The following is a 19,713-nucleotide window of genomic DNA, read 5'->3' on the forward strand; positions in this document are numbered from 1 at the left end:
ATTCTGAATGGCTTACATTCTACTTTTTGATTTTCTTCTAACTGACTCTGGAAAATCACACACTTACTTTGTTTAAGATTATTTAACAGTATCATAATTTCAATACTGTTGAGGTCCTTCTTCTTACAGACACGGCACAACACCTGCCCTTATGTAGTGTTTAGGTGTTATTACTTATAATGATGATAAACAATCTGCACTACAATAACGATCTCTAATTTGTGAAAATTTGGATTCACTTTTCAGCACACCTGAGCTGACTTCTATTATTTTTTTTCTCCTAACAGAAAATAAAGAGGAAATATAAAATACATTTAAGAGTGATGAGACCTGTTTCCTACATGCTTTATTTTGTAATTGGTAACCTGTAAAGGTCATCCAGGCTCATCCAGCTTAATGAAAAACCACCACTCTCTCTTTGCAAACAGCAAGTGATGATCAATAACCTGATCTCTCTTTAGTAACTGTAATCTTCATATTAATATCAGCGCACATTTATCTGCTACATGTAAAACAACAGTAAAGACAGCGGTGGGCTCCGTGGTGTATTTTTCTCATGCATTTCATGAACAGTGGTTGTCAAAGTGAAGGGAGACACATAACACAAGCTCTCTGCGTCTGGGGTTTTGTGGCCAGTAAATGCTTGTCTACAAACACACAAAGACACACTATCGTAGAGCAACATCTGCTCCTGAATACGGAAGTTCTTCCTCGTTCTCCTCAGCCCCTCTCATTGTCTCTGCCTCTCCCTCACTCCCATTCAGTCCATACAATGAAAGGATTACACCTGACTATCTGCTTGCATCTTTTCTTGCCATGTGTGTCTTATTATGAGTGAACGGTGGAAACTATTTTGAGTGTCGTCATTGTTATACACAGTAGCTGACATGGTGCGCTAGCTTCAAACCCCGTTTTCTATAAATGCCAGGGCTTTTGTATTTCACATTTCATCTTAAATGATGTAAAGCGATAACTGTAATCCCTCAAGTTCATGCTTTTTCACAGTGCTGTACCAAATTATGCATAGGATTTCCCCGAGAAATGCCTGTCTCACCCTGACAGCTGTGTTCTCTCTGTTGCCATGTTGTGGTTTTCTGTCAATGCTGCATTGTGTATGATCTAAGTCAACTCATCCATAAGCCAACACACATTCACCACTCTGCTGCAGCAGATAGCCATCTTTGTGCTTTCTTATCAGCATTTAAACACTTGTTGGTATACTGTTATGAGATACAGATAAGACACAGACAGTTTGACAGCGCAGAGAGGAATAACTGAGTTGCACAGCTCTGTTTTAAAACATTTGACCCTTTCAGTTGGGATGATCTCCATGACAGAGGGGATTGGGTTCCTATCTTACCTTAGCAACACTGTAAAGGAGTCAGACAGCAGCCGATCTTCCTTTATTAACCTTGTCTGTGTCTCCCCATGTCCACTCTTTATGCTGGCACTGGGCCAGTCAAGCAGGAGGATAATGCTATCAGGCCTAATGTGATGATTTCAACCAGAAGTATTATAAAGCCCTGCCAGTTATTTTAATGGCGAGAGGCAAGGTGTTAGGCAGGGGACAGGGTGGGGGGGGGGTGTTGTTTGTTTTGGTAACTAACACCTCCCACATAGTGTTGGGTTGGGGCTGCTTCAGCCAGGCAGATACTAGAGGTGCCAAGGCCTTGGCAGAGATAAGGAAGGTATCTCAGTGCCCACACACACACACACACATCTGTGTGTTGATCTATGCTTTAGAACGTAACTACAGTGAAACAATCAGAAAATAATGTTTTATTCTTCCGATTCAAGGCTTTGTTCTCAATGACACTGGCACCTCTCTTCATCCACTCTCTGGCTCTCTCGACCACCGCTCACTCCCCCTCTCTCTCTCTTTCGCGCTCGCTCGTTGAGCTGGAGAGGAGGGGTGGATTTTGAATGCTGTGTTTACAAACAGGAACCGACAGTGTGGCTACATAATATACCTTTAAGCAGAATATTTACCAATCAACACATGACAAGTTGTTATTTCACATATTTTGATGTCTAGCCAGTAATCACCTTTAATGAACTTCTATCCAACCCTTTCTGGAGATAGTGAGCATTAAGGCATATTGTATAGAGCAGCCAACCTCCATTTCTCTACCCTTCTTCCTATAGCACCCACCATTCTTTCACCCCAATCCCTGTGGAGGCGCTAGCGATTGCCTCACATGTGTGACCATTTGCTCCTCGGGCATCCAACACTCTACAGCTAATGACTGTCAAATATTGAATCTCTCTGGCAGGCCTTTTTAGAAATAATAACAGTTTCCTTCTGCTCAGTCTGATGCGTTTTATGGCTTTCTATCCACCAGTATCTGTCCGTCTGTCTCTCTATTTGTCTGCCTGTCAGTCTATTTAGTCACCATCACTAGGTTGTTTTCTCCATTACTACATAATGAATAATGAGCACAAGTCATTGGATGTGCTTCATAGGATTTGGAATTAGGAATTCATGACGTATTTTTAAAACTAATCTTCACATCAGTAGCCATGATTAACTGTGAGTCTTCACTGGTTCTGTTCATGCTAACCAGCTCTGCAGCAATGATTTAATAAAATGAAACAAAGGTTCAGGTTCTAGACAACTTTAGGATTGACGTGGTGTGAAATTTTATTTTTGACTCAGGAAGGCGTTAAACTCGTCAAAGCCAAAATGATTATTGTAATATTGCCATTGTGGTTGCCCAAATGTATTATTAATGCATTGAGAAGTTTAAATCACAAAACTAGAAACTGTTCTTTTTACTTCTTTTGTTTGAATTATTCATTATTGAATTGTGCATTTTGACCAAGTGTGGTCTTTTGCAAAATTCACAACAGTGAGAGATATGCTTTAATATCATCAAAAAATTACAATTACCCCTCTAGAGCACCATACCTATTCAACCATAATATAAAAGTAATCGCTTTAAGCTTGAAAACAACCATTTCAGATGGCAGTTCGTTTAGCATTCCTATTTCCAGAATTTGATGTGGCAGCATTACATAATAATCTTTATTTTTTTCAGTTTTGGCAAGCAAAGTACATTTCCCAGCTGCTCTTGTGCTGGCAGCCATGTAGGCCAACGATGATGGTGTAAGAAGTTGGCATGACATTTGTCCGTGCTCTGGTCGAGGCACCACTGGCACCTGTAACCAACAAAAGTCCACAGAGGAGACAAAAGAAGCAGGTGGAGGGGAAGGAAGAGAGGTAACAGAGAAATGAGAAAAGAGGATGACAGGCTGAAAGTAAATGAGACAGAAAGGGCGTCCCAGAGAAAAACAGGACAAAAGTAAAGACACAAAGACAAAGCTATAAAACTAGAAACTATATTTTTGCATGTCAAATAACAGCTGGAGCTCTTTTTTTCCTTCCCTTATTGTTTAAGCTGTCACCACATCTAATTCTTACAGCATTATGACTCCTATTTCTTGTTGGAATGACTAATCATATTAAAGGAACAGGCTGTAATCCTCTATATCCTTTTTCTACGGCTATTCAAAAGCCAGTGTAATGAGCTAGATAAAGGAGACTTATATGAAGAACTATCTTGGCTTGTGTGTGCGAATGTGAACGTGTTTCTGAGTGTATATTTTCCAGATGGTGTGACCACCAGGGGCACGCTGTAAAACAGTGTAATTCTTGATATATACAGATGGATAATATATCTCAACCTGTTCCTGTGAACGCACAGACTGCATTCTCCTCTTCAGGAACATCAGCAAACACAGCAGTTTCCTCACTGCTAAAATGGATTACTGCATTTTATATTTCGGGGATCAGAAGTATGAGAGTACTTTATTGTGATACTGGCCTGTGGCAGCCGAAGGGCCGCTGGCTGATCCGACATCAATTCACAGCATTGATGTGCTGTCCTTTGCCTGTCTGTATTCATCTGCATGCGTGCTTTTTATGTTTACACTTGTGTGTGGTGGTGGTGCCAGCCCACAATGTCTTCTTGGCTCTGCACATTATCGTCTTTTCCAAAACAACCACACTGCAGCCTGCCAGCCAACAACAAGCATCATACTGACAGAGCCGTCCGGTCTCTCTCTGCAGCCGCCTGGCCACCATGGGCTGGCCCTCATTTTCTGCATGGCGCTCATTGACAGCAAGCACCCCTGTAAATTAGAGGGAGCTGTAAAATGAGTAATTATTGCAGCTTGGGGCAGGCAAGCTGTTCCCTGTTACGGCGCTAGGCTCTGTTGTGTGACAGTGTGTGAGAGTGCAGAAGAGAGAGTGCTATGTAAGCTGCATCAGTGCGTTTCTATGTTTATTTCTGTGTGTGTTTGCGCATACTACATGCACACATGTGCATATCTGTGCATTGCAAGGGGGTCCAAACACTCTTGGCCAACTCCTGGAGAGAAGGGAAATGCTAATTAAGTTTTATAATGGAGGCACTTAATCACAGCCTTGGTTTAGGAACCTCCTGAGAGAGAGAAGAAAGAGAAGGAAACGGAGAAAGAGAGAAATGTGTCAAGTTAAATGGTCAGTTGGAGAGACCGCAAGAGGCTACAGAGCAGGTAGCAGGTTATGAGAAGGTTACAGCAGGATACGTTGGCCAGAGGTGCTTTGCTCCACTGCTTTGCTCCACTGCTGCTTTGCTAAATTCGTTGCTCAAGAATAGATTTGCCTCAGACATACTAGCACACTCATCATTTGTTGTGATGAAGCTTGTCGGCTTGATGCCAGAGTTGGAACTGAGTTGAACGGTCATAGCTGTAAAAGAAAGATGCATGAAAGAATCTGAGACATTCTTTTAGTGACTGGGACTTACCGTAGTTGTGCCTGAAGGAGCACATTTTTTTTTCCTCATTTTGTTTTATGCCATCTTCATAAAATCATAAAACTGTAATCCCATCAACATAACTTGAAAAAGTGTATTTTCTTACTGTTTAGTTCCCTTTTTCCATTACTTCCACAGAAGTAATAGAAATCCCTCCCTAGGTGAATGTGCTAGCTGCCCAAAAACCCCAGGCAGATTAACTGAAATAGAAAGCATGTGTCCCAACCAATCCCTTTGTATCAGGGTAGATTACATTTGCTGCAGCATTAAGAATGAATTGCCTTAATACAAAGAATTGAATAAGTTTATAGCTCATGTAGAGAATACTCAATATGTTTAACACCACAATCCGATTCATTCGGGCCTGAGACAGGGGCCCAACGGGCAGTGCCAGGGACCCATTGTTTTGTTTTTTTTTATTGCGCCCCCAAAATTCACATCATGGATAAAGTTATTTTGATGGTCACAAAATGTAGTGGTCTCATCTTTAAGAACACATTGCTTTTATTAGCTCCATCCAACCAGAAGAAGTGAATTTTGTTCATTTTTTTGGTATTTAAGGCAAACTTTTTTTTGAACTTTTGAGGATTTATCGGATTTGTTTCAAATTTGATCGGTATAACCTTTGGACTAATAAGATGCTATATTGCGAAGGAACGGTTGATACCTTAAAGGATGATTCCTAGGTCATGTGACAATATAGTGATGGAACTTTTCAAAAAGCCTAGAGGATTCAAAAGATCCATTTCACATTTGGTCAGCAGAATCTCAAGACCTTCTAGATTGACAAGCTTTTGTGTTTTGGTTGAACAGCGTGCTGTGGCGTTCTCTAGCACAGCAACTGATATTGAACGCCTTATTGCAATTTCCAATATTCATGAAAATTCAGAGCCGTATCACTGTGTACGTCATGTAACATACAACGACCGCCACTTCCCCGGAATTATTGTTCATCGCTGTTTTAATTTACCGTTTTAATTATCTCATTTCCCTATTACATCTATTCAGCAGCAGAAGCCGCAGCTCAAACCGTTTGTTCGTTGGATGTAAATAAACAGGATCCTTGGTTGCAGTACATTTTCTTTAACCTTGGATATGGATTTTTTTAATGGTGTCCTCCTTCCACACATTCTTGTACCATGTTCTCATTTGTGTGCATTTGTATGTCCGCATTGTGAATCTTTCTGAATCTATAAACAGTTAAATCTTCCAGACATGCCCTAGTACACCCTTTCCAATTTTCTAAATTATCATTTCAGCATTTACAGCCAGATTGCTTTTTTAAATAAACTTTAGTCAGGTGTCCTTGTGTCAAGGTCCTCAGGGAGGAGCCGAGCAATAGAGGAGATCCTTTTTATACCCATTCTTTCCCCAGTATCTGAGGCAACACTGAGTGCCTGGAATATCTTAGAGACATACACAGACACATGCTCGCACACTCTCGGACACACGCGTTTACTGCATGGACGCCACTTCAATTTGCAAGAAATGATTTGAGCTATGTTATTTACACAAGACTTCCTGCAGTTAAAGAGGGAATGTGCTCGTTCAATTTCTTTCTCTTTTGGATTGGATTTATTTATATCCTGTCAACGCTGCTCCTATGTTTATTATGGCAATCTGCTTTTTCCTTTCCCTCCCCTTTTCTTTGCTCTCACCCCATCTCTGAGAACACTATTACTCAAGCTGCCCCCTCTGCTGTGGATGCAGATGCACTCAATTCAATTTTTCTCCGCTGCTGCAATGTGAGGGAGGGAAGGGAAGGGACAGGTACAGCGAGGTAGAGGGGGGGAGAAAGGGGAAAATGTAAAGGGAAGAGAGGTGTGGGGTGGTGCACAGCAGGTTGACAGATTCAAGACTGCCTCCACTCTTTTCCTCTCCTCGAAGGACAGTATCATAGGACCGGATGTAGCTCAGCACACCACGACATGGCTTGGATCTCTTTCTCTGCCTCAGGCTCCAGCAGAGATGAGTGCATCTTAACCAGGACTGATAGACGTACAGGGTCTAATACGCAGGAGCTGGTGCTTGAGCTACTGCCACTAAGTAAGTTTAGAGACTTGAGTCGGCCCTCTGATCTCCTCCAGCTGTGCAGTTGAAACATATTTCAATCTTTGACTCTGTTTGTGTGAGCTAGAGAGCGAGAGAGTGAGAGTCTGCATGAGAGGAGGAGAGTTACAGTGTTACAGCTGTGTGATTGCAAACAATAATTACAGCAAAATTTACATCACAAGAGGTGTTCATTTTAATCAGATGTAAAGGTTCTCCAGATGGCCTTCTAAAACAAGGTGTTCTGGTGTTGTACATAAATTCTGCAAATTAAGTTTTGTCATGAATCTTTTTTATGTGTTTTTATCAGGGACGGGATTTCATAAGAGCTGATAATTCATAAATGCCAGTGAAATCTAACATAAATGCCCCAGAAGGAAATATACAATATTGACTATCAAGACAAACACTAGAATGGAAACTGGAATGGAAAGTTTTCTTTTGCCAGCAGGGGAAAATAAATACAAAGTGTATAAATTCAGTGTTTATTTGTTAGTTTGCAAGGCATCTGTATGATTTCCTTTTTCAAACGAAATTGTCCCTGAATCACAGCATCTCTGAGGATCAGATCAAGGGACTGTTGCACCTTCTGCTCTTGCCTCTTTGTTTTTATTTCATTCAGTGTTTTATCTATTGTTATCCATGCCCCGCTAACAGTATTCAAAAGCTCACCAGGACTGAGCATCCCACCGCGGTTTGTTGTCAGTATTATATTGCCGGAGATGATGTGTGTTTTGAATTCTTTGTTCATTTGTGAGTGTAGTTCATGTTTCCAGCCACTAGATTTGCAGCATGTCAGACCACATTAACTCCTGAGGATCATCCATTAAACACAATTTCTCCTTCACCTTGTTTTTTATGCTCAGTCTTTCCTTAGGGTAGCTCTTGCTTTAATCTCTCTTGTGTAAGTGATACACTCTGCTCAGCGTACACTGATTTTTATTTTTGTATCATATCACTATGTAAAGTGTGTTTAGAAAAAAATGTATGATGAAGGAAACTGTTATATAAAGTTACATGCACATGCCCTGCTGCTAATGTCAGTAATGCTCAGTTGCAAAGCGGTGTTTCAGTTTATGAGCAGATGTGTCTCCACCAGTTTATTGCACACAAAGCTGTCTCTGTCATGAGTTAAATGTCCTTAGTGCTGCAGACAGTCCTGGAGGTCAGAGATGCTGTGAATTTTGAGAAGAAACAACTCGTCTGCTAGCAAAAGAGTCAAGTCTCTTTTATTCGATTTCTTCTCACACTGTGATAAATGTAATTAAATGTATTTCCTCTGAAGTAGAATGTCTTTAAGATAAATGGGTTTGATACGGAATATCAAACCTTGTGTAAAACCAACATTTGCATGCATATACTGTATAAACTAATATAATCTGACTTGGTTTTTTTTTTTTTTTTTTCCTTCAGTGTAACAGTGCTGGAGACTGTGTCAGCTGCATGATACAGCTGTTGATTTAAATGTGTGGGACTAGGGGAAAGCTGGGCAGCATCGCTTACAAGACATATTACTCGTCTTGTGACATATTCTCCCGAAAGACCGCTCTGCGTTTTTTGCTTTTTTTTCCTGCATCTTGATTTACTCAAAACTCAAAAATCGAAGACAAGGTTTGGATGCAACTGCCTTCTCCTGAGTGTATACAAAACACATCGGTGTTACACGAATTAGAGGCAGAGTGGGTGTGGCAGTCAAAGCGAAGCATATTGACTTGTAACTAATAAATTCTATTGAATCATCATGAATCTGTCACGGGGTGTGGTGGCGGACCCAAGCGCAGACACAGACCAGGGAGTAAAGAGCCTCAGGGTATTATTCTGGGAGGACACAAAGGGAAAAATGTAATGGAGCAGTGGGGAAAACGAGGACGAGAGGGCGAGGGTGGGAAACCGGGCAGGGCAGGGCAGGGCAGGCAGACTGGGGAGCCAGGAGGATGATCCAAACACGGAGGTTGTAACAACGATCTGGTTGAAGAGTGGATGCAAAACCCGGGTAGATGAACTGTTGAGTAGATGAGTTGATGGAAGGCAGCTGGTTAGCCTGGACAGGTGAGGTGAAGGAATCACAATCAGGAGGGAGCCGTGAGGAGACCAGGTCGGAGTCACGCCCATACCACACACACAAACACACAGAGACACAGGAAACACAGGGGAGAACAGGAGGCCCGGCCTGGCCATGACACAATCGGCTCAAAGTTGTCTTCCCTGTGCTGAATATGGGACTACGGATTGAAATTCATAATGAATTTGTCGAAGCAGACACTCGCATCACTAGTCTACACACACCGGCATCCTCTGTGTGTCTCTAGTTTTCTTCTTTGTTTGGTCTCTCAGAGACGTACAGCAGTCCCCTTTCCTCTTTTGTTTTTCTCAGTTTGCACTTTGCAGGCTGGAGATGGGGAATAGATCAAAAGCAGAATGGATGAGCTGTTTTGCAAGATCCCCCAGTCTTAACGGATTTCAAGGCTGGGTGAGACTGTGTATGGGTTGCTTGGCTGGGTGTGTGTGTGTGTGTGTGTGTGTGTGTGTGTGTGTGTGTGTGTGTGTGTGAGTGTGTGTATGTGTGTAATATGCATGTACATGCAAATTTATGTACATGTGCGTGAGTGCCTCTGTGCCTGTGTGCCTGCAAGTTTGCCTCTGTGTCTCTGTTGTTATCAGGCTGCACAGTGCACCGTTGAAATCCTACCAAGGCTCCCATAGATGCATTGTAACCTTATAGGTATTGTTTTTATTTGTTCTCTAGCATAGACAGGTTCATACACTCACTCTGTTCTCCCAGAAGTCTTGTTAGATTCTTGAATGGATTCCCTTTTGATCTCACATTCATTGTGATCCTCGTTTTACCATTATTTTATAACTTAACTTTAAAAAATACATACATTTGATCTACCATACACGCTGTACTTTTGTATACATTAGCTTGCCTCAAACGTATGCCGGTTGAGTAACAGAAAACCACATATTTCAGCAAATAATCCCATACAATGCTATTATCAAGCAAAAAGTAATTATTCTAGCTCACCCCACTGGCGGCCTCCCCAGAAGGACCCAGGTAGGTGATTACACATATGACCTTTATGAATGCAGCCTCACTATATTCCATGTAGACAGTGTAGTGGTGTCCATTTACACAGTCCTTTTTAGCTGGTGTAAATTATGTCACATGATCATGCCAGAAATTCATGTGCCCAAATGTTTTAGCAATTCACAACACTTATCTTCATACTAAACTTTCAATAGAAAAGAGACCAAAAAAAGCTTGTTAGGATTGGACGGTGGTAATGAGCGATTTGGAATTAAAACACACCCCAAAGGCCTCGCTCTGTCCCCAGTGTTTAGAGTATGTCTCCACTAACATGGTTACTGGAGATGTAGACATTTGGACGGTCAGTAGGATTGGGGTGGACAGGCTGAGCAGGGACTGTGGCTGCGAGGGCATCCATTGTTGGCTGTCTGTGCAACTGGGGATGCAGCACTTGGTGAACATGCAGCGCTGCTTTGAAGATCTGCTCTGACAGTTGAAAGACCTTCTCTTCAACTCAGAGTTTGAGTCTCATTACTGGGATCCAACAAGCAATGTCATTATTCACCATAAGGCCAAATAATGAATAGGCTGACTAGCTTTGGAATAAATTACCAGAAATAACGTGAGGCATTTGTGTGTGTTTTGTATTCAGAAGAAACACGGCACAAAACACAGTATAGATTTTATGAAACAACACTTTTTCAAAGTGTTGCCAGGTCAACTTTTCCCATGCTTGCTTTTCTCCACTGTCAGGGATGAGAGACTTCTTGACCAGCAGGAAATAGTAGCAAGAATACCACAAGTCTGTATAGCTCCTTTTTCTTCAATCAGCACTAGAGTCACGACGGTGTGCTTTCCCTAATCCTCTCTTTACTGTGTGGCAGTGCCAACCACCTACACCACCACCTGTGTCTGTCTAGCCCCTGAAGTTTGCCGACGGCGCCACCCTGATTACTCTCATTCCTGTTGATGAGTCATACCAGAGAGAGCTTCTGTTATAAGAGAGCCCAGTTTCCCACTCACTATTCCGTAGAGGAAACCTGCATAACGGTTCCACACAAGTACACTATGCCTTTTTTTGTGAGGCAGAGTTGATGCGCTTTACATGTAACTGTCCTCGCTTTAGTTTTAACTGGGCGCTGGCTGCTGATTCAACCGGTGGTAATGTCCTCTGATGGGTAGAAACAACATCTACTTCAGCATATTTTCGTCAAGCTGAGAGGGCATAACGTTGCTAAAAGAGCTATAAAAGTCCATCCTCAGAGGCCCGTGAAGATGTTTTGCTTAACTGCAATTCACACAGCCACAAACAGGCATGCACACATGCAAGCATGCAGCCAGAAACACACACACACACACACACACATTTCCGTTTTGACTCGGACTCATTTTCACCGCCGTGACACCTGAATGCTTTAGCCTCGGTGTGAATGGGCTGTTTGACATTATGCTTGATAGTGGTACCTCTTGCTTCTCTCATATATGATGAATGTGTCTGTCACGACAGTCTATGGTTCGTGGCAGCGCAATCTCTCGCCACACCCTATTGCATATGGCATTTTTCTGACAGGAAAATCAGCCAATCCTGACGCTTCAATGAGCAGCCTCCCTAATCTTATCCTCGTGCTGTAATTCCAGGTTGCAGAATGAACTCTGGGTAATCCCTCACAGGGAGCGTCGTTCCACTTGTTGTCACTTTCCCCGACCATCTCTCTCTTTTTCCTTGCTCTCTCGCTCTTTCTCTTTATTTTGCACTCACATAAACTCTCTCTCTCTCTCTCTCTCTCTCTCTGACTGTCTGTCTGTCTTTTCTGTCTCTCAGTTGCTGTCTATTTCTCTTGTTCTCTCCGCCTTATGTTCTGGCTCCCTAGCTGGCTGCTCCTCATACTTCCTCATTGATTTTCTTTCCGTTTGCCAGCCTCACCGCACCTCCTCAGTAAGTGATTGACATTCCCCTGCATCTTTCTCTTTCTCTCTGTCTTTTCCTTTTGCTCCTCTCCTATTACCCTATCTCTTATTATGCCTTATTCTTCCTCCTGCCTCCCTGTTTCACATTAAAATAAATAGTGCACACTGCTCGTCAACCATCTGAACTTTGTCTGAATTTGTTTCCTAGATTCAGTGGTTGTAGACTACTGCACAGTAGTTTTTTGCTGTAATTGCAGTGTAAATACCAAATTAATGACACTGCAAATGAGAAACATCAAGTTACAGCCTTTAATATTGTTCACAAAGAGAGTCTTGTATATGGCACTATGCAGCGTCGTCTCTCTATAATTAAAGCTTATGAGTCTAATAGATTCTTGGGTTGTGCTGCGGTTAATAATGCGGTTTTATGTAATGTTTTAATGGTGTTGCTTCACCAGATTTAATGCAATGGTTAGGAGTCCCTTCACTTTAGAGTCTGCCCAACCTACATAATTATTATAAAATGTGCTTCGATGCATATGACATATAAGATTACTGATGTTCTTTCGTGGCCGTCAGATTAATGGCAACTTTGTTGCGCTCTGATTAATATTTCATTCGTTGTATATTGGTGTATCTCCAACTTTTAGAAACTCTGTTGTCATCTTTTCAGCCTATTTATGCTATGTAATGAGTAGCCTCTCATTTTTATTGCACAAACCAATAATAAAAAAAGTAATGTATTGCATGAAGTCTTGCAAAGAATAACTACAGCATTAAAGGTTTTCAGTCTGTTTTGATAAATATCACAGTGTGTTTGCTCCCGAGCGTGCTTTCCTGATGTATACATCTTCCTTACTGTTAGTCAAAGTGAATCGCATACAGCTCTATTTTCTCCCCCTCCCAGCTCAAAAAGAATTGACGGCAGGGGCATCAAAGGGCCAGTTCCTCCCCCGCCAGCATCTGCTTCTTCTCTCCTTCCTGCTCACAGCTCCCTCATCTCCCCTCTCTCTCTCCACCTCCTGTTCCTGGGCAAGAGTCACAATGCCACCCCATCCCATTACCCTCTCAGTCATCCCCATGCTCAGACCACTGGTGACGCCTGCTGAGCCCGACCAAGTCACAGACTCATCTCCCACCACCTCCACAGGCTCTGACAACTGATTGTGTACTCTGATTGCTGAACACCATATTTCAGGTCCCGTCTTGGTCGTGCCGCAGTATGTTCACATGTTCTCCATCTCTGTTCCTTGAGGACGTCATCAGCAGAGTGTGGAGGGTGTTGTGCAGGGGGGTTGGGTAGATAAACAGATATCTATTTGTGTGAGCAAGGTGCCGTTTCTCCCAACAGGTACACCAAAGGAAATGGAAGGCAAGATCTTTTTGATCATACTCTCAAAGGAAATCTTTGATTCCAGGAGCTCTCTCTTCCTTTTGGTTTTTATATCACACATCAGAATTCATCATCAGTGTTAGCAGAGTGGTTAAACGGCTTTCAAACGCAGGCTCTGATCAACATGAATGGGTTGTAACTGCTTGAGATTTTTTGACAATTTAGCCTTGAAACAAACTATGACCAAGATTGGGGAGCTTTGTTTACTGACGTTTTTCTTTTTCATATCAGACTTCAATTGCTGACCTGCTAACAGTTCATTCTTTCTGGTCTCCAACCAACAGGAATATTCCCAAAGGTGTTCTAGCATGTAATCAGAGAACTCCTTCCAGTGACATGGATTGAATCACACCAACAATGTATTAAGGCTAAATTATATGTTGTATTCTCTCATTTATTCCTCCTATATAATATTCATAATGGAGGGAGGTTGATTATTATGATAAGGGATATTACTTCTACAGTCTCCAAGACCGGGGTAGCAATGTTTACATAATGAGGTAGATTACACAGTTTGAATGTAAATGACCAAAAACAGAGTGTTTTAAATTGTCATTTTGTTTCTCAGTGAGCCTAACAGGTCGTTATAGTTTGGCATATTTAATGAACACAAAGACACACTAGCAGGAACACAGTAGGCAGGATGAGCTCACATTCTTAAAATCCTCCTCATATATTAAATCTAAACAGAAGATAAGTTACACAAACTAATAAAAAGTCAGATTTTGCATATTATCTCGATCTTGATTTATCTCAAGGTTATCTTCAGTGCAAGCAACTGCTGTTTGTTATTGACATTGAAATTGCGTGTTTCTGCACCAGCTGCATAAATGAAATGATAGCTCGTGAAGCCACTGTGATAAGTAAAGCAAAATTGTTTTGTTGCTGATAGCTCTGCCCGTGTTGTGCCACCAGTGTCACATAACGCTGACCATGTAATCATCAGCAACAATGTATCGCAATTTTGAATGTGAATAATACAGATCTCATACAGCACAACAGCACAGTTGAATTGGTTGTCACTGGAAAAGTCAAAGCTCTGTTGTCGTGTCAAAACTAAGAAAAACACTGATTTTATGAAGCTCCAGGGTTGCAGAGTTTTCCCAACCGTTAGAGGAGCCGTGTAACTCCATCAAGGTCAGAGCGTACCAAGAGCCAAGTTTTTCTTTTGTTTCCTGTCATTAAGGTAAGATGGATGCAAGAAAGAGTAATGTGCACCTGAAAGTAGCAGGAAGCAAAGTAGATGCTCATGTCTGCAGAGACGTCATGGTGTGAACTATTGACAAACTTTGGTCGAGCAAATAGATTAATGAAACAGGAGATGGCAGAGACAGATTGAAAGGGGATGGGAGGAAAGACACCATGTGAGGTGGAGGTGTGAATCCCCACTCGAGCTGTAATGAAAATGAGAATGTGGCTCTGCGCCACAGGATTTGCCGGTAATTGGTTTAATGAATGCATTCTGTTGCCTCTGATTGAACACGTGCCCTGTGTTTGCTCCTCAAGGAACCACACGCATGTCTCTGTTTCCTCCTGCAGCCTCGCTTACTCTCGCTATCACCTTGTCTCACAACATGGTAATCTGTCCACTGCTTTCTTTCTGTCTTACACTGTTCATTGTGATGGTCATACTGATTGTCCAGAGAATAGGGGGACAATTAAGTACAGATTGTTTCTTTTGGCCTTTTGCAGCTGATGGACTTAGTGACTGATCTCTCTGTGTGTGTGTGTGTGTGTGTGTGTGTGTGTGTGTGTGTGTGTGTGTGTGTGTGTGCGGGCTTGTGTGTGTTCATGCGTGCGTGTGTGTGTGCGCTCTCTTGCAGATTGGCCTGTGGCACTCTGAAGATGGACTGTCCATGGAGAGAAAGCTTCCATCAATCAATGTGACGGACACCCTCTTCAACACTACTCTAACCATCACAACAATACTAGTAAGTGCTACTGTTTGCATGCTGATACTGTACGTGCACATCAGCAGCTGTCCGTGTCATTTTATTAGCACAACGCCTCGGCTGATCTACATGGGGCTGACATTCTGTGGTTGACGGACAATTACCATATCAAAAACCCATTTTGTATTTTCAGATCCAAACTCAGTCCTCATGGGATCAGAGGAAGTGCTGCCGCGCTTTTTGTTTTGCCCTGAGTACTTCAGATGAGGCTACATCACAATGCATCAGCAGGCACTAATAATTCCACTTGTCAGCCATTCTCAGCCTCTGTTGTAAATATAGATCCTGTGCGTCCTCTGCTACCTGTTCCAAGAAATGCAATTTTTAAGAAATTTGCTGAATCACCTGCCATGTTAATGCTCACTAAACTACGAATCCTTTAAAGCTTCTGAAATACAAAATGCATGCTTTTCCTCAAAGAAGGCTGACAAACACGATAAACATGAGCAAATTACAGAAATAGGAAACAATACAGTCACTCAAAATTGCTGCTGCTGCTCTGCCTGTCGTTATTTAACAATACAAACCAGTAAGCTTAATAACAATTTATACGTTTTATTGGAGAATAAATTAGATGACGCTTAACACCCAGGGAACCTATAACATCTCATTCTTGTATTAATGAAAAGGTTTATAGAGCTTCAATATGCCTCAATCAAAACTAGTTTGTACGGCGTTTTAACCTACCTCGTCTTAAAGCAAATATGTTTATAGCTGCTCTGAATTTAGTTATTAGCATATCAACATGGTCAGTTGTGAGTCATAAGATGTTCACTGTAATTCCTTCTGGATAAAAGTGTTTTGCAATAGATAATAATATTACAAAAGAGGAATGGTGAACTTCAACTCTCTAATACATTTCAAACTAATATTTAAGCAAAGCACAAACGTCGCTGCAACTTTGCACAGTTATACTCGTCGAATGTAGACTGCTAGTATAAGGCTGCCATTGGACGCCTATTTCAGCTGGTGTTCTCCTTCCCTTCATTCCCTTGCTATCTGCTTTGCAAGGGCACCGTTGCTGCATCCTGTGCTTAGCTCCGCCCAAGACGATTGTGATTGGTTTAAAGAAATACAAACAAGCCAGATCGTTTTCCCCCCCATGTCAGAATTATAATGTGTGGAGCCAGACCTTTCTCCAGCGCTGACACGCTTCCAACGCTGTGGAAGTAGTAAAATATTCTTGACTGATCTAATTATTAACAGTGATTAATTGCTCGTCAATTAATTAGCTACCTGTTTTAATTAGTAAAGCAGATGTGTCAGGAATTTCCCAAACTAGTGAGAAGACTATAATGCTGTTTAAAAGCTTGACTTTTCTGTTTTACAGTAGCTTTGATATCACATCAAAGGTGATAAATGGATTCATGTTGGAACTACATGAAACCATTCAGCTTCTCAGTCGGCTGCATGTGTTTCATGCCTCTCTTCTTCCCTCGATACACACGAACACACAGAAACACACAAAGCTGTCACTCGCCCAGCTCCTCCTCCTCGCTGATGAATCAGACGATAAGATACAAAGTAGCTTGTAAGCAGAGGCAATTGGCCCAATGTGTTTTTCTGAGTGGCTGGCTTATCAGCTGAGGAGCCGTGGGAATGAGGGAAGGACATATTGCCACATTTCGCCACTGAACAACTCACTGGCCTCATTGAGACTTATTGGGATTCAGATGGAACGGTTCATTTCACACTGGAGGGAAAGGGAGCTGGGGGGGGGGATGGAGATTTGTGTGTGTTTGGTTTGAGGGGGAGTATAAATGAGACAATATTTTCACAACAGAAAGAGGGTGTGACAGAAAGAATTGGCCGAGCACATAGCTTTGATTTCACTTTGGAGATATAGAGTCCCAGGACCAAACTTCGGAAGCCACCACGGAGCAATTTTCAGCGCCTATCACAGCTCATTCATCATGGTGTGATTGCCATGTCGCTGTTATCTCGCTTGTGGGCGGGAGACGAGCCACAGCTGAAAGCCTCCATAAGAATTCCTTACCTGTAGCAGTGGCCTGGGAGACTGTGTGTGTTTGTGTGTGATTGCAATTGCATTAATGTGTGTGTGCGTGCGTGCGTGTGTGTGTGTGTGTTCAGTATATCTATTTGTGGGTTTATGTGCACACTTGACATGTGCACATGGCCTTCACCAGGCAGTTACATTACACCTACACAGGGCTGTCATCTTCCCCCTTCAATTTCACTAACAGCTCGGGGGGGTGGGGGGGGGGGGGGGGATTGAATTGATTATCACGTTACTGCAAGGCCAAAAGCCATGTGTTTTTGTAAGCATTGATTGAGTTTGTTCCCTCGTGCAAAAACATTTTGGTATTCTTATCATTACTTTCTCTCACTCTTTTTAGTTCGGTGGGCCACATCAGGTTCAGCAAACGCTCCTTACTTCAGATAACTGTGTGAAAGACCAGCGTAAACATAATGAGTACCACTTGTGCATTTACAAGTCATGAGAATTGTAAATATCCATAATAAACGCCCCAATAATACCATATAAGGCTATGCGTCCTACCCAATATGTCCTATAGTGAAGTCCTGTTTTTAGAGATCCTTAAAGGCCGTTAAAGCTGTTACATATGATGGACTTTCTATCATTTTCACAGCATCAGCAGCAGAATTAAGCGACCTGTTAAAGCCTAGGAATGGGGGGGGGGAAATGATTTTAATGCCATGTCATCTCAGGGTCGTATTCTCACTGAAATATAGGAGAAATGGTTTGATATGCAAAACGTCTCGCCACAGCAAGGCCATCAATGACTGCAACGGGGGGCTCACATAATTGAAGATGTTCATATTTTATTATATCAATTGCCAATTTAAATGAATGATGACATCGTTAGGCTATATCAATACTTTCAGAATTTTATTAACCAATAAATCAAATCTCAGGACAATGCCAACATAATTATAAAGTATAATTTATATAGGGTTTTAAAACTTGAAATTGCTTCAAAGTAATGAACTATACAACACACTAGTGAAAAATGTAGGTTTGGATAACAGCAGACTAACTGCAATGACTCCTACGACAGTTCTGGACCGCTTGTAAACTGTGTTTGTACTTAACAGAAAATTAATAAATACGAGAATATTGGTGAGTGCAGCAAGTTCTCCTAAAGAACAGATCTGTTTGTACAAGTGGTTCTTGCATGAGGGAGGCCCAATGTCTTTGTACCCTCAGTAGCCACAGCGAGGTAATAGAAAAACAGTCTTTGCGGTTGTTGCATTGTGTTTTCTGTATTCTGATACACAATAGCTTGTCAAGCAGTAGAAAGAGTGATTTGTTTGCATTCCTATAGTTTTAGTCGATTCTGATTTCAGGTGATTTGCATTGTTATGATGTAATCTCCTGGATTTTAAGAGCTACAAATTATCAGCCCTGTTCACACATGGCATTGACATGCATCTTGGGTGATCTGATCACAAGTGGAAAGCTCTTAGAACTTGTACGAGTAAGCGGAAGTATGTACCTATCTGCGTGCCAATGGTGTGATATTAAAGTGAGATAACAGGCAACAAATTTCCAAAAAGCCCATAGATGTATATTAAATATAATTTATGGGGTTTGGTTGGCCCGGAACACGCCAAGGAAGAGACCCAGACTGTATTGTTTTGATTTTGACTCCTTCTTTTAAATTCCAGCAGACTGCCTCCAGCTGGTTAAAAACAACAACGCATTTGATTTTTGCGAACGGAAATCATTTAAACGTTTATCTGCAAATAGAGCGGGAAAGTGAGATCTGATCACAAGTTCTCAAGATGCATGAGGAGATGCATTTTAAGGACAGGTGTGAACTGAAGTTGTTAGAGCTGTTCCTTTGTGGTCGTATCACCCAAGACAAATGGGTATGGGTATAAACAAGGCCATATTTTCAAGTGGAGCTAGTGGATCTTGGATGATAATGATGATGATGATGATGAGGGATATACTGTGTTAAGACCCATTTATGATCCAATTTATGATTCCAAGGTTAAATGGAGTCAGGGAGCATCAATAAGAATTACTCAACTTGCAAGCAAATATAATAGCGTCCAAGCACCCGATGCAACTCAAACGGGATGTGTGTGAACTCCTTGCAACAGCTGACCAACAACACTTCTCAATAAAAAGACACATTCAAATTTTTAAATCAACATTAATGTTTCAAAAAAAATAATACTCATCTCATCTGAGCATAAATCCACCAAGTCCAAACACACACACACACACACACACACACACACACACATACACACAGCCCAAGTCACATTGGTGAACAGATATTTTTCACTGGCTACATGCAAATACATGCGGTTATTACACAACCACCAAATAATTAATAAATGGGTCTTAACACAGTATATCCCTCATTTAATTATCCTCATAAACTCATGCTCAGTGCTCTCAGAATTTGGCACTCTTTGTTATTCCTCATTTCTGAAATAAATCACATGGAGCAGAGCTTTACGTGAAGGACTATTTGGTGCCAGCTTTCTGTCATTGTTAGGGAATCATACCGTCTACATATTTAAATCCCAATTCAAGACCCAGTTTCCTTGTTAATACCTGAAACCTGCTTTGAGTGCCTTCGGTAG

At 41.7% G+C, this 19,713-nt stretch overlaps 1 protein-coding gene across 3 annotated transcripts in view; it reads left to right on the forward strand.

The window, feature by feature from the left end:
- The window catches only part of grik4 (glutamate receptor, ionotropic, kainate 4), a 254,553-nt gene that overhangs the window by 211,744 nt on the left and 23,096 nt on the right, over positions 1-19,713 (forward strand). For all 3 annotated transcript variants that reach the window (XM_031860591.1, XM_031860593.1, XM_031860592.1), the window contains one exon: positions 15,001-15,108. In XM_031860591.1, the coding sequence (XP_031716451.1) occupies positions 15,001-15,108 (108 nt within the window). The remainder of the gene's footprint in view (positions 1-15,000; positions 15,109-19,713) is intronic.

The sequence above is a fragment of the Anarrhichthys ocellatus genome, unplaced genomic scaffold (genome assembly GCF_004355925.1).
Source record: "Anarrhichthys ocellatus isolate YVR2014 unplaced genomic scaffold, GSC_Weel_1.0 scaffold24, whole genome shotgun sequence".
In the NCBI taxonomy this organism is placed as follows: Eukaryota; Metazoa; Chordata; class Actinopteri; order Perciformes; family Anarhichadidae; genus Anarrhichthys; species Anarrhichthys ocellatus.